Genomic DNA, 23,409 nt, shown 5'->3' with positions numbered 1-23,409 from the left:
TGGAATGTTTTCTTTTTCCCATTCCTCATCTCAATTCCCAGTTTAATGCTAAATCTTTGAGTGTCCATATCCTTGAGGAGAGACTGTTCTGACTGTTCTTGGAAATCACTTGATGAGAAAACTGCTGAGAAGCAGATCAGATGCCAACATCAGAGGCCAGTTTAGGTTATCTGTTAACTACAAGCAGATCCAGATCCTAGTAGCACTGAGCATAGAACGTCACCAAGTTATGACCTCCTAAGTTGCTGGTTGAGCCTCATGAAGGGAGGATTTGCTGTGGGAGGGCGTACCCTTGCACCTGGGCTCTTGTGATCAGCCCAGCAATTCTTTTTCTGTTATTTTTTTTAAGACAGGGTTGGATTACGGGCGCATGCCACCACGCCCAGCTATTTTTTTTTTCTTTCAATTTTTAGTAGAGACAGGGTTTCACCATGTTGGCCAGACTGGTTTTGAGCTCCTGACCTCAAGTGATCTGCCTGCCTCAGCCTCCCAAAATGCTGGGATCACAGGTGTGAGCCACCACACCCAGCCTCGGCCCAGCAATTCTTCCTGAAGCTGTCCGTCATCCTTTGCTTCAATGAAAATGTTGTTTTTTGGCTCATTCTGCCTGTTTTAAGGACCTTGGAAAAATGACAGTCTCACATTGACCAAAACGTTGCATTTGCTCGTGAGTTTTAAGGACTTCTTACACTTAGTCTTGCGTCCTTGTGGTCAAAGATGTAGGTCTCTGCTTATAAGCCCCATCTCATGTTCTCATCACTGTTGACATCATGGCTTTAGCTGAAGTGTCTCTTTCTGTTATTAGTTACTTATAAATGTCATTTATTAACAGGAGGAAGGTTATTCTTCTGAGAATTATTTCTGATGAGGTATTTGTATGTGTGTAGTTTAAGTCAGGGGATTGTCTGTAATCCAACACAGTGTGAAATAGTTTTTGGAGGTTGGCATAGTTTCATTTCACCCTGTCCAATTTGTTCAGAGACGCCTAGAATTTGTACACGTTAGTAAAAGAAAGAAAAAGAAAATCTGCCTGATGTAAAAATTAGTAGCTTTTAACAATTGTATCTATGATATGACAAGGAGAGATTTGTTGCAAAAAAAGACCCTCTATTAATATAAAGTATTTGAGTATGTCCTGTGTAGCCATATGGGTGTGTACATGATAGGTAAATGTAAAATATGATTCTTGCTTTTAAAGAACTTGCTTATTTGGGGAAGTACAGGATAAGATACATGATGTTTCCTAAGACAGGGGTTGTAGAAAGAGCTACTTATGACTTGAAAGTGTTTTTATTGGTAAGGTAAATAGATGCTTATATGTTTCTCAATAAATTAATCTAGCAGGATAAAAAATTCCAGGCCAGGCATGGTGGTTCATGCCTGTAATCCCAGCACTTCGGGAGGCTGAGGCAAGAGGATTGCTTGAGGCCAGGAGTTCAAATCCAGCCTGGATAACATAGCAAGATCCCATCTCTACAAAAAGTAAAATTAGCCAAATATGGTGGCAGGTGCCTATAGTCCCAGCTATTCAGGAGGCTGAGACGAGAGAATCACTTGATCCAGGAGGCTGAGGCTTCAGTGAGCTGTGGCTGCATCAGTGCACTCCAGCCTGGGCATCAAGGAGACGATGTCGCTAAGAAAAATAAAACCAAAATTCCATATGTTGTCTGAACTACGATGACTATTTTTGTTTTTTCTACATTATCATAAAAAACAGTTATTCAGGGGAAGTCACTTTAAAAGTATCCTAGATGAGAACTGTGTGCTCCTTTTTGTTTTAAGGTTGTGTTTTCTCCCTTGTCCTTTCCCTGACTCCCTGCATACTTTGAGATGGCCTCTGCAGCCCCGGCTTTTGTGTGGCATGCTCTTCCTGTCTCTGATTTTCTGCTTCTCTCCATGCCTGGATTTGCTAGTCTAGAGATATAAGAAGTTTTGAAACCAATATCCTCTTGGATTTTATTAATCAAACATCTGCATGTCCAGAATTCACACAGCCCTCTGCCATGCCCTCCAGGATTGGGCTACTGGGAGGATATTTTTTATCAATAAGTAGGCTAAATATTTATTTTTATCCCACTGGGTGGTTTCACAGGCATCAGCAAAATACAAAATTGCATTATTCACCAGAGCATGAGCTACTTTCTGTGTTATCCATGTGGCAAGGTCTTTAGAAATATTTGTGTGGGCCTTTGCCACGTTAAATGGCTGTATCCCAAGGCTTCATTTGTGGTGGTCTAGTCTTCTGTAGGACGATAGTAAGGACGAAATGAATTGGTGTCTTCCAATAGTCAGATGTGGCACACAGGGCTCAGGGCTGGCACCAGTCATCTGCCTGTTCTTCGAGGTTTGCCTGGAGCTTATTTGCCAGCTTCTCCAGGGGTGTCCGCAGCTCTTCGTTTGCTTTTCCATTTGTCAGTCCAAATGCCCCTGGGGCGTGGATAGAGTGTCATCCCATTTGGCTCCTCATGGGGGCATGTATAAAGAAGAGAGACTTCGTTTGTACACACAGCAGTCAGGACCCCTGCTGGAGCTGGAGAATCGAAGTGCTTTTCGGACCAATCCTGAGGCCCTGTCCTTGGAACTGAAACAACAGGCTGAGGTGACTGAAGTGCATTAAGGAGGAGGCTTTCGCCTGCTGCCCTGGCTGTTTTCTTCCATTAGAAAACATCTTATGAATGGAGCATTTGGAAAAACAGATAGTGTTAGAAAAAGACAAAGAATTTCCACTCTGACTTTGAGACCAATCTCTGTAATTGTTTTGGTAGGGTAAGGATAGGCTTTCTTGAAACACTAGCCTTTAGCTGAGGTATTCACAGACAGCACCTGCCTCTGCATATGGAGATCATAACCCCACACCAAAGGACTGTCTTCTGGTAATTACCAAATTCCCATCTTTGCACTTTCAGTTGTGTGACTGGAAATAGTGTCCCCCTTCTGATATGAGTCATAGCATGCAACATGCACTGCAAAATGCACTTGCATTTTGCTTGAATATTTTGCAAAGAGATTCAATTGAATTGAGAGGCAGCAAGTATTTGATGTAATGGTTACACTTGATCACACAAAACACTTCACAGTGCCATGGCTGGTCTTCATAGCAGTCAGCTCTTGACTTCGCTTCCTCCCTGCCCCCCACAAGAATGTTAGCTGTTGCTGTGGCTTCAGGAGCATTTAAATGTCTTAAAAGCTTATAAATAATATAAAAGGCTGACTGTGTCAGTAGTGCAGTAGTCCGTGCATAATGCCAAATTGGTGGTGATGTTTGCACGACATGCTGACTTGAATAAGTTGTTTTCAAGTTGTCTCTAATAAGGTTTGAACTGGGGATGGGACAGAGACAGCCTTTATCACACACTTCTTTTTAATTTTTATCTTACTTTTTTTTTAGCTAAAGGCAAAAAGAATGCACATGCTTAGTTTAATGTGATTAGAAAATGAGTTGTTCCCTAGTGAGCTTGACCCACCAGTATGTGATGGTTTTGCAGCAGCCTTAGCAGCTGGGTTTTTCTCATCTCACAGAACCCCCCCCCCACAGAAATACATTGTTATTCTATAAGACAATATGACTAAATTATCATGTACTGAGAAAAGCATTAGGTTAACAAATTAGGAAAACTATGTCTTAGATGTACAACCAGCTTTATTCCCTGTTCTCTGGTGGGCAGGCCTATACAAACCTACTCTCAAAGTCTGAGGAAGCTGAGAGGCCAAAGAAAGAGGCTCACAATTCCAGTTTCTCATAAAGAAATGTTTAGGTTAAGGTGAGGTGGCCTAGGTTGGTAATCCCAGCACTTTGGGAGGCCAAGGCTGGAGGATCACTTGAGGCCAGGAGTTTGAGACCAGCCAGGGCAGCATAGCAAGACCTCATCTCTATTAAAAAACAAAAATAAAACAAAACAAAAAAACTAGATGGGCATGGTGACATACACATGTGGTCCCAGCTACTTGGGGGGCTGAGGTGGGAGGATTGCTTGAGCCTGGGAAGTCGAGGCTGCAGTGAGGTATGATGGCCCCACAACACTCTAGCCTGGGTCATAGAGCGAGACGCCATCTCAAGAAAAGAGAGAAACATTTAATTGGGACTTAGGAACAGAAGCCATGCCTGTGTCTCCACACTACCCCCCGACCCAGGGCTGATACGCTGTGGGGAAAGGGTGACTCTGAAGGGATGTGTAGGACAATTAAAGTACTATGATGTCAAGTTCGTTTGACCTCTGGGCAGTGCCAGCTCTTGCAGTAGATAAACGGGAAATCTTAGAGGCCTTCCCAGAACTGGGGTTAATCGGAAGTCAGCATGGTGGATTAATATCCAAGATGGAGTTGCTTTGGCCACTGCACCTCTCTGTCTTATAAGCACAGAGTGTCAAGATAATTGTTATTTTGACCCAAATCATCAGCACAGCAACCAATTCCATTTATTAGGTAATTATGTACCGAGTATGAGACTATTTTTTTTTATTACATTTAATACTTATAACAACTCAGTTGAGGGTATTATCCCTATTTTGCAGCTGAATGGATGGACTTAATGGGAGATAAGCAGCTTCCCTGAGACACATGAACAATGTGTGGAAGTGACGCGTGTGAATCTGGTTCTGTCTGTTGGCAAACCTGAACTGATCTCTATGCCTCCCACTCCTAATATACAGTGCAAGAGAGTATAAATAAGAAATATTCTTATGTCCTCTGGGCGTGGTGGCTCACGCCTATAATCCCAGCACTTTGGGAGGGTGAGGCGGGCAGATCGCTTGAGGTCAGGAGTTCTAAACCAGCCTGGCCAACATGGCAAAAACCCGTCTCTACTAAAAATACAAAAACTAGCTGAGCGTGGTGGTGTGTGCCTGTAATCTCAGCTACTCAGGAGGCCGAGGCAGGAGAATCTCTTGAACCCAGGAGGCGGAGGTTGCAGTGAGCCAAGATGGTGCCACTGCACTGCAGCCTGAGCAACAGAGTGAGACTCCATCTCAGAAATAAAGTAAAATAAAAATAAACATTATGTCACTACCAAGAATAATCCAAATTAACATTAAAATGCTTTAACATTTATAAAAATTAGTTCAGAGAAGAAATAAGGCTCCGTGCCCCTAACTCCTCACTCCTCTCCTGTAAATGTAAACATGTGAATTGTGCCTTCTGTGTAGCTTTCCTGTACTCTCTAATCTTAGGGTGTGTGTGTGCATGTGTGTGTGTGTATGTGTGTGTGTGTGAGAGAGAGAGGTTGAAAGAGAAAGAGGATGTAACTGTAATGTTGGTACTACAAGTGTGTAGCTTTCTAGAAATGGAATTTCTTCATCATTTTATTTTAAAAATAATCATTCTTTTCTGCTTTTGCTTGAAATGTCCTATTTTCCATAGATTAATATATGTTTGACTTTTTTGAATTATATATACTATTTTATTTGTTTTTTCTCTTTTTCTGTTTTCAATCCCAAGCTGTTTTTAATTCTAAAAAGGTACTTTCATATTGTTTTTTTTTTTCATAATTTTTGTGAATTTTCTGCTTTTATTTTCCAAGCTTATGACTTTGACTCATTTTGCCAAAGCGGACCCATCCCATGAAAACCACAAATTCTGTTAATTTTTAAATTGAGACTCTGTGTGTGTGTGTGTGTGTGTGTGTGTGTGTGTGTGTGTGTGTACGTGTGTACTTTTTTCAGAGGGGGTCTCATTCGGTCGCCGAGGTTGGAGTGCAGCGGTGCCATCTCGGCTTATTGCAACCTTCGCCTCTTGGGCTCAAGGGATCCTCCCACCTCAGCCTCCTGAGTAGCTGGGACCACAGGCACACACCACCACGTCTGGCTAACTTTTTGTATTTTTAGTAGAGATGGGATTTCACCATGTTGCCCAGGCTGGTCTGAAACTCCTGAATTCAAGTGATCTGCCCTCCTGCCTCTCAAAGTGCTGAGATTACAGGTGTGGGCCCCACTGCGCCTGGCCTTATATATTATTTTAGGAGGGGATTGACATCTTTCAAGTAGTTACTTCTAACTATCCAAGAAATACATATATCCAGCAATACATATTAAATGCTGTTCCATTTGTCTTCTTTTTTGTCACTTTTTAAAGTTCTCTATGCGTCATATAAGTTCTATATGTTTGCTAAGTATTTCCCAGGGATTTAAACTTTACATTGCTATTTTCAGTTTTTTCTTATTGTGTCTTTTAAACTGGTTATAGTTTATATATAGTTTATTATTTTATTATATATTTTTTATAAACTTCATTTTTGTAACCTTCAAAACTAAGAATCCTCTTAGTTGTATATTAATTCAAGTTATTTTCTTGGGTTTTCCGGGTATACAGTTTTATTGTGTGCAAATAATAACGTTGCCCCCTTTCTGTATTTGTAGCAAACATTTATTTCTCTGTTTAATTGCACTGGCTAGCATTTCCAGAGTAATGTGAAATAATCATGGTGTTAGGAAGCATCTAACTACATGCTAGACTTCATCGTAATGATTTTTGGTGTCAGGACATCAAGGTCTACCATAAGAACATGTGACTGCTATATTTATAATTTTGGAAACAGATAAAGGGAAAATAAAAGCAAAAGTATATGAGGTGAAGTAAGAGAATAGGACTAGAATTTGGAATGTACATAATGGACAAATCTAGTGGGAGGAAGTTGAAGTCAGTCCCCAGGTTGATGGGTTATGCTGCATGCCATTAGTATTTAACAGCCAGTTGTGTGTCCGGTCTGACAGGTGCTACAAAGATAAGGAAGATAACATCCACTGTGAAGGGCCTGTGGCCCAGGGGCACTCTGCGTGTTGATGAGTACAAATGAGGGGAACATCCTTACTGATTAGTGCAGTGGAAGCCCGAATGTTGTGTCCTGAGTTACAGTGTCATAGGATTTTATTAGAAGGCACCATCACCTACCTCTACTGCTGCAGTTCCTGCACCTAGAATGGCCCTTGGCATGGAGTAGGTGCTGAAGTCTGTCTTCATGAATGAATGAAGCTGCTTCACTGTTCCTTGTGGTTCTTGGCCAGTGTTGTGGAGGAGGTGAGCCAGGTTTTTGCTGGTTGAGAGAGTGGGAGCAGAGGGGGATGCTGCTACTTGAAGAGTTTGCTACAGGGGGTCTGATTCCAGAGTTCAGGGCAAATCTGTTCTATCTGAGGTGTGGAGTGCTTACAGAGGAGCGAGGGGTGAGAGGGGAGGATGTGGAGGTGACTGAGAACAAAGCTTCCTTTCCTTTTTCTTTTTTTGAGACAAAGTCTTGCTCTGTCGCTCAGGCTGGAGTGCAGTGGCACGATCTGGCTCACTGCAACTTGCAACCTCCGCCTCCCGGGCTCAAGTGATTCTTGTGCCTCAGTAGCGCTACTACTCGGTGGTAGTAGTAGTAGCCTCCCGAGTAGCTGGGATTACAGGCGCACGCCACCACATCCAGCTAATTTTGGTATTTTTAGTAGAGACAGGGTTTCGCCGTGTTGGACAGGCTGATCTTGAACTCCTGACCTCAAGTGATCTGCCCGCCTCACCCTCCCAAAGTGCTGGGATTACAGGTGTGAGCCACCACACCTGGCCAAGAGCAGAGCTTTCTAAGTGATGCAGCATGGAGGGGTTCCAGTGGCTGAGATGTGGATTGTAGCCCTTGATGGCTGGCTGACCTAGACACCTCCTCCCACATTTTCTACTTTTTCCATGATGTTCTGGACAGGAAAGAGGCTTGTCACGGTGGTAACCCCCACGTTCATTCCTGCACTCCCTCTCTGCTCCATGGCTACCTGGGTTTAGGTCTCCTTGGTTAGGAAACTGTCGTGTGACCATGCCCAGCTACAAGGGGAGCCTGGACCAGTGAGGACAAGAGTTTTACTTTTCCAGCCACCGTAGGCAAAGAAAGGCAGGGAGAGAGGGCCTTAGGAGTGGATGCTGAGTCAGCCAATTGCAGTGTCTGCCCCAGAACCATCCTATAAAAGCCATTTTCAAACTTTATTCATTGTATGTGAACATGTTTCAACATCTTTCACAAGTGGCTTTTAAATCATTGTTAGTCATGGAAGCTTTGATTAGATGAACTCTTCTGAGGGAACCTGGCACGATGGGCATACCACGACACCAGCTCTCAGAGACTCAGATGGAGGGAGCCGGGCTGGGTGTCGTGGAAGCCCCTTGAAGCTCAGTGAAGAGGGTATTGGCAAAGAGTAGTTGAAAATGAAAACTTTTCATTTTTAGTTGAGATAAGATGGCAGTAAAAGTTACCACTATGAGGATTTGATTTTGCATTTAGCGATCCATTTTTGCTTTTCTTTTTTTAAAGTAGGAGAATATGTTTTGAACATTTAGAGATGGCCTCTTTATTGAAATACAAAACCTTGCCTGATTTGGGCTGGTGCTTAGATCCCTCAAGAAAAATTTCCACATGGGAAACGAATTGCCACGTTAGTCTTCTCCAGAGATGCTGTCTGTCTCTAGAGTGGCTGTCTGCAGCCACTGCCACTCCAGTTGCCTTAGAATTGTGACTGGAATGATATTCCTAATTCCTAAAGCTAAAGGGAAAAGAAAAAAAAGCCAAAACAGCAAACCAGTCAGAAAACGAACGTTAGATTTTTACATTGATTTCCAATGTACAAATTTCTGTTCTTTATAATCTTAGCAGAAGCCGGTGTCTCAGCAGAAGCAGAAGCAAGTATCTTTAATTGAAGATATTTGGTTTCCGTGGTAAGCAGGGTTTCCAGAAAACCACATATGAGAGCAGGAACCAATGCTGCTTTCTCTGCCTTCTAATCCCCGCAGTGAAGGACTGAGGAGCAGACACTCTAGTCAGAGTGTCTGGCCTGGGCATGGCTGAAAGATTATTCTCCAGCTGTCTGGAGGGAGATACGGCTCCCTTTTAGTAAAAATATCACCAAAATTTATCTATGTTTTATGTTATTTCCAATTGATTCATTAGTAGAAGTAAATAAATTCCTGTTTCTCCGGGGAGATTCCTGGAAACCTAGAAACTTAACACAGAAAGGAAATTGGGTATGTACATAGCTACTCTTTTGAGCGTCTTTCATAATTTTTTATCTTTTAAAAAAGAGTGAAATCAGTGAAGTCGACAATTTTCATTACAGATGCTTGTGATTATTTCTACCTGATACGAAACTGGCTACAAGTTTGGGCTACTTATGGACATATTTACAAAAGTACTTAGAATCTTAAATTTGAGACATTTGATTTCCATAGCATTAATAAGTAAGTTATGTTACTATTTTAAAATAGTATTAAGAAATTATTATTATATTTAGAGATGAGATCTTACTCTATTGCCCAGGTTGAGTGCAGCTGGGTGATCATGGCTCACTATAAACTTGAGCTCCTGGGCTCAGACAATCCTCCTGCCTCAGCCTGCCAAGTAGTGGTGACTCTAGGTTTCTGCTGCCATGCCCGGCTAATTTTTTTTTTTTTTTTCTTTAAAATTTCGTAGAAACAGAATCTTGCTTTTTTGGCCAGGCTGTTCCTGAACTCCTGGCCTCAAGTGATCCTCCTGCTGAGATTACAGGTATGAGTCACCGTTCCTAGTTAAGAAATTATTTTTGATAGTAGAATTATTGTTTAGTGGTTTCTGTGTTGCCTAATTATTTTCTTTTTTTCTTTTCCTTTTATTTATTTATTTTTTTTTTTGAGACGGAGTCTCGCTCTGTCGTCTAGGCTGGAGTGCAGTGGCGTAATCTCGGCTCACTGCAAGCTCCGCCTCCCGGGTTCACGCCATTCTCCTGCCTCGGCCTCCTGAGTAGCTGGGACTACAGGCGCTGCCACCACGCCTGGCTAATTTTTGTACTTTTTTAGTAGAGGTGGGATTTCACCATGTTAGCCAGGATGGTCTCGATCTCCTGACCTCGTGATCCACCCACCTTGGCCTACCAAAGTGCTGGGATTACAGGCATGAGCCACCGTGCCCAGCTGTTTCTTAAATTATTTTCTAAGAATTACTGCGCCATTTCCTTTACATAGTATGGAGTGTAGTGGCATGATCATGGCTCAGGGCTCACTGCAGCATTGAACTCCTGAAATCAGTTGTAATCCCAAAATGCTGGGATTACAGGCGTGAGCTGCTGTGCCCAGCTAAAATTTTTTAAGCAATAGAAGGCCTGTCTGCATTGCCGAGTCTTCCTTGGGTGATGGTTCATCTGAGGATTGCCAGGAATGCCTGAAGCGCTGGGGAGGGAGGCTTAGGTTCTTGTCCTAGCCTTTCCTCCAATAGTCGACACCCCAGAGCGTGTGTATTCGTTTCTTTCTTCCCTTTCTTCTCCCTCTTTCTCTCTCTCTCCTTCCCCCCCCCTTTCACTCTCTTTCCCTCCCTCCCTTTCCTTCCTTTTACTTCCTTTCTTTTCTTTCTTTTGTGGATACAGGGTCTTGCTCTGTCATCCAAGCTGGAGTGCAGTGGCATGATCATAGTACACTGCATCCTCCAACTCTCGGGCTCTAGAGATCCTCTTGCCTCAGCCTCCAAATATCTGGGACTACAGGCTCATGCTACCAAGCCTGGCTAATTTTTAACATTTTTTGTAGAGACGAGATCTTGCTTTGTTGCCCAAGCTGGTCTCAAACTCCTGACCTCAAGTGATCCTCTTGCCTTGTCCTGCCAAAGCACTGAGATTACAAGTGTGAGCCACCACAACCAGCCTTGTTTTTATTTGTAAAACGATGAGGTTGGTTGCTAGGTTATTGCCGTTGATTTTTCTGGAGTCAGGCCAGAGACTGGGTTCTGGGGAGGACCATAGGGTCCACGGGGTGTTGGAGGATGCAGAGGGTCCTAGGTGCCCGAGCTCCTGGGTGTGCACCCACTTCCTGCAGTCCACTGAAGCTCTTCGGGTCCCCTGCGATTGTGATGACCATCTGGAGAAAAGGTTTCTCATCTTCCCTCTTATCAGACAGGACACTCAGATGAATCCGTTTTTATTTAAAATTTTGGCATTTTGCTTATCTTGGATTTTTATGCAGCAGTTTCTTTGTTCAATTATCACATTAAACTATTTCTCTTGACTACTGAGATTTTGGTCCTCCTTTAAATTTTGTGTCAGAGGCAAGTGCCTGTAACTCACCCCTGTTCCAGCCCTTGTAAACACTGTGATTCCTTGTAGTTTGTCATTAAAAATAGATATCAAAGCCAAGTAATTTGGAAGTTTAATCAAGAGATTCCAGTGATGCGCTGGTAAGCGATGCCTGTTTATGCTCACTTAGTTGCTGGGCAATAGCAGTTGTAAAAACCTGACAAAAACAGCTGGAAGGCAGACCTCAAAGCTGCTGCCAGTCTCTCCCCTTGGGGACAAAAGAAGCCTTTCGGTTTTTTAATCTTGGAAAGTAAATCATAAATGACCAAATATTGGATTAACTTACAAAAAGTTTTTTTTATTTTTGAGATAGTAAATGTAGTATCCTTACCGTTGAATTCCTCTTCATGGTGGCTGTGTATTAAAACTTGGATTTTGCATGGAAAATATTTCAAGATTTGCATGGATAATGGCTAACGTACTGTCTGGCTTGTTACATTTTAACTATAAAATTAAGTTGTGCTGTTTATTGTTATTTCTACGGGACACCATGGAGAGCCATGTGTCCAGGGGGAGATAGGCGGTGAGGAGCATGGTGACTGATCTAGTTGGCACAGCTGAGATTTTTGCTGCTCCAGCAGTCATCTGGATTGGCTTGGAACTGGCTGTTTGTTGCTTCTTTCACAGGCTCAGAGTGTCTGGAGATCTTTTTAACTAGCCGAGACATGCTGTTACTCTGAGCAATTCTCCAGGCAGCCGTGAGTGCAAAGGGAGTCTGTGCCAGGTGCCCAGCACTGCTATATATGGCAGAGAAGGGTGGCAGGGGAGGACCCACCATGCCCTTATCTGGGGGCTGCAGCCAGGCGTGATTGTGGGGGCAGTCACACAGCTTCCATGTGCTCCCAGACCAACCCTGTTTTTCCTCTGCCTCCTCCAACCTTGGCATTGATTCTAGACAGCCGATGTGCAGGTTCAATCTTCATATGAAATGGAACAGTGACTTCAAGTTCAGATGCCCATCACCGGCAGTGCTGTATGTACAATCTGTCAAGGCTAGTTAGGATGTCTTTGTGGCTCGAGAAAGTAGAGTTTTAGATACGGGAGAGTTTGGCTACTTGTGTTTGTGACTCTGTGCTCTCTGTTAATTGGCATGGGATTTTTGGACCTGAAATTTAGTGTAGATTTCAATTTATTTGGAAAGATAAGTGTGAGATTGAGGTGTGGTCTTCTGTGTGACAGGTGCTGATTTATGTTGGAGTCTTATTAGGATAGATGCATCCCACATTCCGTTATATGTTTCTTAGGTGAATCAAAGAAGCTGATCTGAAGGTGTACCACCACCTTCTCTCCCAAGATGACAAAGCTGTGTTGGGTCGTTGGTTGGGAGCAGTGCAAGTAAGAAGATGAACACTGTTGACAAGTTGTGTGTCTAGTTCTTTAGGAAACCACTCATCCGGTGTTGAAGACGGCAGCAGAAGAGTACCGTGGCCTAGCATGGAGCTCTGCCATGCCTTTGGTTTTTTCTGTGAACATGTTTTCATGGAACCTAGAGATTTTCTGGTTTGGGGAAGGATACAATGGAAAAATAATAATGAGAAGATGATGATAAGATTTAATTGAATATTTGCTAAGTCCAGTGCATACTATTAGGCCTTCAACATATGAATTTATAATCCAGTGAATTAGATATTATGTTCCTTTCATACGAAAGGACATCGAGGCTTGGCAGTATTAATAAATGGCCGACTGGTACTTGGCACCCAAGACTGTGTGACTGCGAAGCTCCTGCTTTCAGCGAAGGAGCGTGTGGTAGGAATGTAGGTTCACAGTTTCAGATGTTGTAGCTGCTGTGCCTTGTTGGTGATTGTAAATTCTTCACTGTCAACATGGAGAGGCCTGCCTGCATTGTTTCCCTTCTTCTTTTGAAAAATTAGTTTTTACAGATAATTGCAAGCAATGCAAAATTAAGGAATGCAATCTCTTCTTGACGCTTTACTCCCTAGTAGTGACTGGTATTAAAAAGCCTCCACACAGTACAGAATGTGGGTAGATCAACCCAGGATTGGTTGGTTGGGATGTGGTGCATTAGATCATCTATGAGATTCTCTGTTTTTTAGGTCAGAGTAATCGCCATTCATCTTATGATGCAGTTCTGCTTCCAGGACATTTAATGAACACGGAAACTGAAAAGTAAAGAACTTGGCCTGTAGGGTCTGTGAGACGGAGACCACCTATGGGAGCCATGTTGTGTAGAGGCCATCCAGCCAAGGACTGCAAACCTGGAGATCTGTTGTGGCAGTGGATTGGATTAATCCCTATTAATCAGTCTGTTAATCTGTTGATCTCTCTCTGAACAATCTGTTTTGTTGAATTATTGCATTATAGTATTTATTGTGACTACTGAGATTTTGGTCCCCCCTTGGCATTTAGTGTCAGAGGCAAGTGCCTCTGATCTCACCCCAGTTCTGGCCCTTGTAAACTCTATGATTGTTTGTAGTTTGTCTTTAAAAATACTTATCAAAGGCAAGTAATTTGGAGGTTTAATTGAGTGGAGGAAACTTGGAAGAACCAAGATTCCTCACTCTGTACATGAGTAGCATGCAGATATCATGTGAATTTTCATCCACCCAAGGTCGTTCTGGGGAGATTGAGACAAAAGAAGTACAAACACCTTGAAAACTAAATAGGCAGTTCCTGTGCGAGGCAATGGGATGGGATTGTCTATTGCTTCTAAGTATTGTCACTGAACTTACTTGTTATGAATTTACCTTATTGTTATATTGTACGTTTTAAGAAATTTTGAAGTATTTTATGTTCTAATGCTTGCAAAATCTGGAGTCATCCTGTGAGTTTACAGAAACCAGTAATGGTCTTTTTGAAGTATTTTATCAACTTTTGTTCATTTTTCTGTGTTGTATGTGCTTCATTAACTTCTGTTAAACTATAAGAGATTTCTCAGTAGTATCTACTGAATCCATACACGATGAGGGACAATACAATCCCAGGATCTTCTGCTCCACGGAAGCGGGTATCACAGTGGCACCGACCAGCATGGGAAGAGTTTTTGTGCCGACAGCAGGGCATTCTGTTTGTTCTGTGGTCCATTTGTAGATGGCTGCACTCCTCTGCACAGGGACTGTCGCTTCTGCGTGTATTGGGGTCTTAAAAACCCCACACAAATGAGAATTAGATATTCCCTTTCTTCCTTACCCAGAATTTTTTTATAAATAAAAATAGGCCGGGTGCAGTGGCTCATGCCTGTAATCCCAGCACTTTGGGAGGCTGAGGCAGGAGGATTACTTGAGCTCAGGAGTTCAAGACCAGCCTGGGCAACATAGTGAGACTCTACCACTACAAGAAATAAAAGAACTTAGCCAGATGTGGTGGTGCATGCCTGTAGTCCCAGCTCCTAGGGAGGCTGAGGTGGGAGGATTACTTGAGCCCAGGAAGTTGAAGCTGTAGTCGGTTGCGATCGCACCACTGCACTCCAGCTTGGCCAACAGAGTCTCTCTCTCTCTCTCTCTCTCTCTCTCTCTCTCTCTCTCTCTCTCTCTCTCTCTCTCTCTCTCGGGGGGGGGGGCGGGAATTGGCTTATGGAAACACAGCAGTTGACTTTTCCATAGGCAATTTGTAGGTTTGGCATTTTACTGCCTTTAGAGATGTAGTATTGAGTATAGTCTGTTAGTCTGTTGGTCTGCTCACCCACAAATAGGTCAGTTCCAATAAGCTATAATATTTGTTTTAGGGGGAAAAAGTCTAGTGTAAACAAATTCTTTGCTTTTGTACTTCTGTTAAAAGTTGAACTCGAGTTAGTTGAGACACCAACATTACCTGCCTACCGTATTGTTGATACAGATAGTTTTGTGTTAAGTAGACTTTAGTCGAGCTTCACATTAAAAAAAAATTAACCACTGTTTACCCTACTGGGTATAATTAGTAGGCTTTATCAATTTTCTTATCCTGTGAAGTCTAGATCTCAAAAGATATATGTCAATTTTTTGTTGTTCAGAATGAACATTCTGTCTGAATCAGTAGGAAAAGAGGGGAGGGAACGTGATTTGTTCTTCACATGATATAGAAGAGGCTGCTGAGGGAGGCCTTTGGAAGCCTCAGAACAGCTTGGTGTGAAAGTTGGACTGCCCTGGGAGCTGACAGGTAGGAGGAGTGGGAGTGGGAGATGGGGGCGGGAGTCAGAAGAACAGCTCAGCACCAAACATGCTTTTTACAGTCCTGTCACTCACTGATGCTAGAAAACTGCATTTTGTTGGAACGGGCACAGTGATTGTCAAGGAAGTTGTCTTGTGCTACTGCCACGGATTCAAAAGATTCTTGGGTCATGAAAGAGGTGGCATCAGAAGGATACGTTTGTTGACAGGGAGACCAGATGCACTGATCCATTTTTTTATCCTTTTGCCTTCAGAGCATCCTTATCTCCTTGAATTCACTGCTGTCTCAGAACCCAGGAGAGCTCTGGGAGCTCTCTCCTGCAGCTCAGCTCCCAGGGGGCTTTCCCAGCAGGCTGGGGCTGCCTCCCAGCCTGCCGCCTCTGCTGGAACCCGGGGGAGGCAGCCAGCTGCAATGGGATTGCCTCTTTTTCCTCTTGAAGTGGTTTCAGGTTTCCTCCCTTTCTCCTCTTGGGGTGGGGGCCAGAGGCTCTCACCAGCTGTCGCCTTTGTGTTTTTCTTTCTCTCCAGCTCAAGTCAGCTGACACCTTTCCTCTCTTCCCTTCCCTTCTCCATGAACTTGCACGGAGTCGCTGGCGGGTCAGTGTGTAGGAGGGTGAACCCTAGCAGCTGTCCTTGCCTGCCAGCTTTGGTTCTGCTCTCCTCCTGACTTATCCTTTCCCCATTTCTTTGACAGAGATAGGGAATATTTTCCAGCAAGCTTAAGAAAACATTCCATGTGGTATGTACAGAGAGATCCTTTATGTGTAGCATCTTGCATAGGATTTAAGAGTACAGTGCATGGGGTGTTTTCTGTCCCCTGCTCCCACTTTATTGAATATCATACTGAACTCAGTAGTTTAGGGTGCATTCCTAAGTTTAGGGAAAACTGTGGGGATCTTCTGATTCATTCTAGAACATTCCGAAGCACCACTGAGGTTGCACAAGGTGGTTGATGGCAATAGGACTGTGATACTTGTAGGGCAAGAGGAGGGGATATCACAGGACCTCTGGGACAGAGGGAAGCACTGAGGCCTTCTGCAGCTCTGCAACAAAGTTCCTGTGATTCCCTGCACTCCCTTCTCTCCCAGTACTCCTGGGATTTCAGCATTTTAATTAATATAAATCAGGTGGATGCTTATCTTGCTAGATTCCTCAGTAATACTTGATATGGTTGATCCCTTCCTCATTTGTTGAACAGCTCTCTGGTTCAGTCATTCTTTAACGTAAACTTTTTATTTTAAAATAACTTTAGATTTATCAAAAACTGCAAAGATAGTACAGAGAGTGTACCCCTCACTCATCCTCTTTGCTAACATCACTGTGATGCATTTGTCAAAATGAACCAACGTTGACTTTAACTAAACTTCAGACTTTATTTGCTGTTCACCAGTTTTTCAATTAGTGTCCTCTTTCTATTCTAGGATCCAGTCCAGAGGGCTAATTGCACTTAGTTGTCAACTTCATTTTATGTAATAAAAACTTTACCTACATTTCAGTAGTCGGTAATTTTGTTTAAGGAGGTGATCCCTTAAACAAAAGAAAGAAACTGAGTTACTTCTTGCTAGCTGAAGTGTTACTTTACATCCATTTGTAAATTTTTGTTCAGATATATCAATCATTACTGTTTACTGAGCACTCCCATTTGTACTTGTTCTGGTTTTATGTTTTATGCTACAGTGTGCTCTAAACATTTTACTTATAAAATTAGCAGTACTTTGTCTGAAGTGGCAATTGGCTTCCTCTCTTTGACCCCTTCTACCCCATTATTTTGAGACAGGGTCTTACTCTGTCACCCATCCTTGCCCTGACCTCTTCTGCCCCCTGTTTTTGAGACAGGGTCTCACTCTGTCACCCAGGCTGGACTGCAGTGCAGGGGTGCGAACACATCTCACTCACTGCAGCCTGGACCTTCTGGGCTGAGGCGATCCTCTCACTTCAGCCTCTCCGTTAGCTGGAGCCACAGATGAGTGCCACTGTGCCTGGTTAATTTTTAAATTGTGTAGAGATGGGGTCTCCCTGTGTTGCCAGACTTTTCTTCCATGTTAATGAGGTATTTTAATGAGGTAAAGTGATGTGATGTGGCGCTTATTAAAAATGGGATTCTGGACCATCCTGGCTAACATGGTGAAACCCTGTCTCTACTAAAAATACAAAAAACTAGCCGGGCGTGGTGGCGGGCGCCTGTAGTCCCAGCTACTCGGAGGCTGAGGCAGGAGAATGGCGTGAACCCGGGAGGTGGAGCTTGCAGTGAGCCGAGATCGCGCCACTGCACTCCAGCCTGGGTGACAGAGTGAGACTCCGTCTCAAAAAAAAAAAAAAAAAAAAAAAAAAAAGGGATTCTGAGGCCATGTGAGGTGGCTCACACCTGTAATCCCAGCACTTTGTGGGGACCTGTAGACAGGATCCCTTGAGGCCAGGAGTTCCAGACCAGCCTGGGCAATATAGTGAGACACCATCTCTAAAATAAAATAAAAACAAAAATGTGATTCTTTCTGTCTGACTAAATGGATCTAATATCAGCTTTCCCAGGACTAGTGGTACTTATTAAAGCCTGATCATTCCCTTCAGCTATCTTATGAGAAGTGTTTTCCTTAAAATCATACATGCATGTATCATGTAGGATGGTTAGTCTAGAATATGTGTGTTTGTGTTTGATGGTGGGGCAAGACTGGGAGAAGAGGAGGTTGTATTTCTTCGTAGGTTAAAATTGGCTTTAAAGACAGAGAAAGAGTAGAGTAGAAAATATTCGAGGGCATTGCCTGTAGTAAGACCCATATCCTGTATGAGGCAGTCCAGAGTCTCAGCTTTTTCAGCAAGATGCCCCCATCTGCTGTTGCTTTCTTCCTCCTGGGCCTTTGCCTAATGGGTCCTTTGCTCTGGGTGTTCCGTCTCAATGCCAGTTCTGAGAACCACCCGAGGACCCAGGCGTCCCTAGCATGGTGTGCTGTGTTCTTGTGTTCCTACTTTCCTAGATGTTTTCATGCTGGTTTGCTGTGTGTCTTAGTTCATTTGTGTTGCTTTAAGAAAATACCTGAAGTTGGGTGATTTATAAAACAACAGATTTATTTCTCACGATTCTGAAGGCTGGGAAGTCCAAACTAGGTGCTGGTGTCTGGTGTGGGCCTGGATTCTGCTGCTAGTTTGGTGCCTTGCAGCTAAACCCTCACGTGGTGGGGGGCAGAGGGCCCTTTTCCAAAGCTAATCTCCTTTAAAGGCCCCTCCTCTCTCTACTGTTGCATTGGGGATTAAGTGTCAGCATGAATTGTGGAGGGGACACAAATGTTCAAACCAGAGCACTGTGGTTTGGCCTCCCCCAAATAGAATGTTCGTTGTGAGAGGGGGTAGGATTTTCACCTCTGTGGTGAAATCTGCTCCATAATGTGGGGCAAACGTCTTTCTCAGTCCTTGGTGGGGCTGAGGTAACCGCACAACTTCACCTGTCCTTTAAGGCAAAATGTAGCCAAGCACCTGAGCGGAGATTGCGGCTTCCGACTGTTGTTAGTGCAGAAGTGGGAAATCCTCCTTGCCTGACTACATAGTCACAGAATAACCTGTGGCTCCTGTTAAAAAGTGAAAGGCACATTGTACGCACGAGATACCTTTGACCTCACCCAACTGTTTGCTCAGCCACCTAAATAAACACCCTGGGTTCTTGGGACCAGTTCAGTACTGCAGACCCCTGCTTCTCTCCGTCCCCCTCTCTCCCCTTCACCCCTTTCTCATTTCTGTTTCTGTAACTATATCTTCTTGTTCTCAATTGGGATTGTGGAGCATCTCAACAGTAAAAGGGGCGAGAGAAATGAGATTGTTGCCTCTGACCTTTTAGGATGTCTAAAGTAACCTATTTTGGCTGGGCATGGTGGCTCATGCCTGTAATTCCAGCACTTTGGGAGGCAGAGGTGGGCAGATCACTTGAGGTCAGGAGTTCGAGACCAGCCTGGCCAACGTGGTGAAACCCTATTTCTACTAAAAATATAAATATTAGCTGGACGTGGCCGCGCATGCCTGTAATCCCAGCTACTTGGGAGGCTGAGGCAGGAGAACTGCTTGAACCTGGGAGGTGGGGGTTGCAGTGAGCCCAGATTGCACCACTGCACTCCAGCCAGGGCAGTAGAGCGAGACTCTGTCTCAATAAATGAATGAATGGATGAATAAATGAATGAATGAATAAATAAAGTAACCTATTTCCAGTATTTTGAAATAACTCTTCTGTATAGTTAGTTGTCACTTCCTTTATGAACACAGACAGTAGTGCCGATTCAAGCGATCTATTTTTGTCTCATTTATAGCTTTGTCTGCTGATGAAAAAAATTTTTTAGCTGGTTGTGGTGGCATGTATCTGTGTTCCCGCTATTCAGGAGGCTGAGGTGGGAGGATCACTGGAGCGCAGGAGTTTGAGGCTGCAGTGAGCCGTGATCATGCCACTGCACTCCAACCTGGGCGACAGAGCAAGACCCTATCTCCAGAACAACAACGACAACAACAACAAAAACCAAATTCGGTGTGGTGTCTCATGCCTGTAATCCCAACAATTTGAGAGGCTGAGGCAGAAGGATGGATGACTTGAGCCCAGGAGTTTGAGACCAGCCTGGGCAACAGAGCAAGACTCTTTTTTATTACTCCAAGAAAAGTGTCATTATGCAATTGGAGCATATACCAGATATATAAAAAATATTTCTGTTAAAAATGGGATTATACTACAGCACATATACTGCATTGCTGAAATGATTACAGACAAAGTGTACTTATTGATATCTGCCACTTACTTTAAAAGGAATAAAAAATAAGGGAGACTAATTGTTTCAATTTTTTTTCCTTTTATACTGCAGAGGGTCTGATGAGAATCTTCTCAAATGAATCATTGCGTATATCTACTTTATCTTCTTACGGGAAAATTTGGAAGCCCATTTGGGTTGGTTAGCCCATTTTGATATTTATTGCTGATGAAGTCAGGGAGATGGAATGCTTAATATAAGCCAGATTTTAGGGCTGGCAGCATGTCTGTTGTGTTATAACAGATCATTCAAGGAGTGGGGACGGAACTTTGAATGTGGCTAGTTGTTTTGGGGTTCAGTGTCAGATTGAGTCAGAATTTCAATTTGCAACTAGTGAGAAGTCCTGTAATCGTTATTGCATGTTCCATAATATCATATGAAACTATCATAACTTTATTCCTTTAATGAAAAGTATATTTTCTCAAATTTTCTGCTGTAAATAACTAGTGCTGTAGCATCTCTAAAGCTCTATTCTTGTGTATGGAAGCTATGAGTAGCTTAGAGCAAAAGAAATGTGTACAACCTATGTTTTATTGTTTACAAATTGCCCTAAAAAAAGATAATTTATCTCTCTCGTGAATACTGGGTTATCTACTTATTATTTTCTCTTGTCCATTTGGATATACTCAAAAAGTGCTACATCATCATTGCCTTAATTTCCTTTAGCACCAGGGAATTTTACTGTTTTCTCATATGTTTACATCCTTTTCTTAGAATTTCCTATTACCTTATCCATTTTGCTTTTGGGTTTTTTTTTTTTTCCCCCCATAAGCCCTTTGTAATAGTAACTTTAAGTGCAGGACACATTGAAAATATATTTTCTGTATTTTGTCTGCTGTTTAACTTTTTAAAATGGTGTATACCATACTTTGTACAGAAATGTTAAACTTTCTGGCTTTTGGGTATTAGCATCTAGTGTCTTGCGTAAGAATTGCAAAATAGTCTCTTTTTATATCTAATAGTTTAAAATTAAAGAAAGCAAGCATTTAGAATCTAATCTTGAATTCATATGGGATTTTGTATTTGGTAGGGTAGTGACCTGGTTTCTTCCCCACACCCCTCCAATAGGAAAGCCAGTTGTTTCAACACAGCATGTGAAGTTTTTTCTTTTCTGTTTTGTTTTAAAAATGGCCCATCTATTTCTTACATGTGTAATCTTCAGTGATGGGAATTTGACCGATTTTCAAGTGCAGAAGTATGTCACTCACTTGCCTTTTTAAAGTACTGTGTTGACATAATATGAGTTTACTTTTTGGTGGTTGGGTAATACTGATAAGGCATTATGGTAAAAGATTTTTAAAGGATTTTTTTTTTGAACCCGAGAAATAAGTTTTAACATTCTAAATAATAAATTAGGAGATTAGGAAACTTTAAAACCATATGGCTTGCTTATATACTCTTTACACTTTTTTTCCTGAATAAGTGATTGTTAAGTATGGGGTTAATTTTGTCAATGGAAAATAAGTATAAAACAGCTTTGTTTCTTTCTATGACTGCTTATAGTAAAACAAAAAAACAGCTTTGATTTTACTTTTGCAGAAGCATAATTTACTCTCTTGTGAATTGGCGTTAGCTTTATATTAGGAATTTTGAGAAAGATGGTTTATATTAATTTTGAGTCTGCTTTCCAGAACAAATATTTACCTGATAAGAACTCCAACCATGGCGGGGTGCAGTGGCTCACGCCCATTATTGCAGCACTTTGGGAGGCCAAGGCGAGTGAATCACCTAAGGTCAGGAGTTCGAGACCAGCCTGGCCAACATGGTGAAACCCGACAGATCTCAAACCCCGTCCCTACTAAAAGTACAAAAGTTACCTGGGTGTGGTGGCACACGCCTGTAATCCCAGCTGCTTGGGAGGCTGAGGCAGGAGAATTGCTTGAACCCAGGAGGAGTTTATGGTGAACCGAGATGGTACCACTGCACTTCAACCTGGATGACAGAGTGAGACTCAATCTCAAAATGAACAAAACTCTAATCACGTTTGTCACTAGTTGTTTTTTTTTTTAAGCTGAATAATTTTTCTTTTTAATCACAACACAGAATTATGTTTATATTAGAATCTTAGACAAATGTTAGTGAATAAAATTTTTATTTTACTTTAAATTTTGTCTTAAAACATCTTTGGAAGAGTGATTGTAAGGAATTTTCCACACATTCTAATAGTCACTGTCAATGATACTGGGAAAATTCTACTTCCATTTGCAATCAGGAAATGACTAGTTAATCATGACTTGGTTAGTCATGCTTTTGTGCATGGTGATTAATGGTGTTAACTTTGAACTTTGGGATAAAGTCTAAGTAGAGGCAGGCAAATATTTCATTGTAGTAGTGAGACTTTTATGTTTTCCATTGATAGAGGTGAACTTCCTGTTGCCTTGTCTCAGACCCCTTTATTGTAGTATCAGCTCATTTCCTGTAGAGGGCAGAAGAGAGAGGGAGCTCAAAGAGAGGGTGGGAGGTGAGGGAGAGACACTAGACTGGGGTCTTCCTAGAGGAGCTCCTTCGTGGGTCCCTTGTCTGCCTGGTGCCTGATGGCTGTCTGTCTCTCACGTTGCTATTTGTAGTGGCCTTCCAGTATGTTCCTCACACTAGGTGTAAGTATTGCTGGGGGAGGTATGGGTTTATCAGGGGCAGTTTTTCGTTTATCTGAAGGCTTGGCTTTCGTATTGTGAAGACAGATATTATGGTGTAATGTAAATTTTACATGAATTTTAACTCAGTATTTACCTATTTGTCACCAATTAATCAATTACTAATTATTTATTATTGATTGATTGATTGTCATGCTCTGTCCTCCAGGCTGGAGTGCAGTGGTATGATCATAGCTCACTGTAGGCCCAAACTCCTGGGTTCAAGCAATCCTCCTGTCTCAGCCTCCCAAATAGCTGGAACTACAGGCACATGCCACCATGCCCGGCTAATTAAAAGAAATTTTTTTTGTAGAAATAGAGCCTTGCTGTGTTGCCCAGCTGATCTCACACTCCTGACCTCAAGCTGTCCTCCCACTATGCCATTATAAGTGTCAGCCATTGTGCCTGGCCTGTATGTATTTAAAAAATAAAATCAAGATACCCCACAAAATACTTCAAAGACATTTTGTATGGGTGGGGGTGGACAAAGGGGTTAGTGCAGTTTACTTCAGGCCTCCTACCCTAGAGTGTCTCCATTTTACTACTTTTGCATATACTTGAGAAGATAATGTGACCTGCATTGTCCGGCTTAGCTGTACTTTTGTTAACCTGACTGTCTTGTAGTTTAACGTTTTCAGAAGATTGCACATCTTTTTTTCCTTACCTTTCAATAAGCCTTCTCAGGTTGAAAGAGTGCATATCTTAATGATAGTATGTAATGTTTTCATTGAATAGCCCTTTGGCAGCTGGCCTTTTATAGTTAGAGACAGGGAAAACACCCTGCTGTCATATATTTTTCAAGAAAAGATTAATAGTTGTGATTCATTCTGCAAATAGCTATTCTTTTTGAGAG

The 23,409-nt window shown here is 42.5% G+C and overlaps 1 protein-coding gene across 45 annotated transcripts in view; it reads left to right on the top strand.

The window, feature by feature from the left end:
• PARD3 (par-3 family cell polarity regulator) overlaps positions 1-23,409 on the top strand; it is a 717,421-nt gene that overhangs the window by 65,116 nt on the left and 628,896 nt on the right. The window contains exon 1 of one of the 45 annotated variants that reach the window (XM_065520529.1): positions 11,854-12,015. The exons of the other annotated variants lie outside the window; for them this stretch is intronic. Within the exon in view, the coding sequence (XP_065376601.1) occupies positions 11,995-12,015 (21 nt within the window). The 5' untranslated portion in view covers positions 11,854-11,994. Of the gene's footprint in view, positions 1-11,853; positions 12,016-23,409 lie in introns of those variants that run through there. 45 annotated transcript variants of the gene reach the window in all.

The sequence above is a fragment of the Macaca fascicularis genome, chromosome 9 (genome assembly GCF_037993035.2).
Source record: "Macaca fascicularis isolate 582-1 chromosome 9, T2T-MFA8v1.1".
Taxonomy (NCBI): Eukaryota; Metazoa; Chordata; class Mammalia; order Primates; family Cercopithecidae; genus Macaca; species Macaca fascicularis.
The sequence above is the reverse complement of the archived record's forward strand: the minus strand, read 5'-3'. Positions and strand labels throughout refer to the sequence as shown.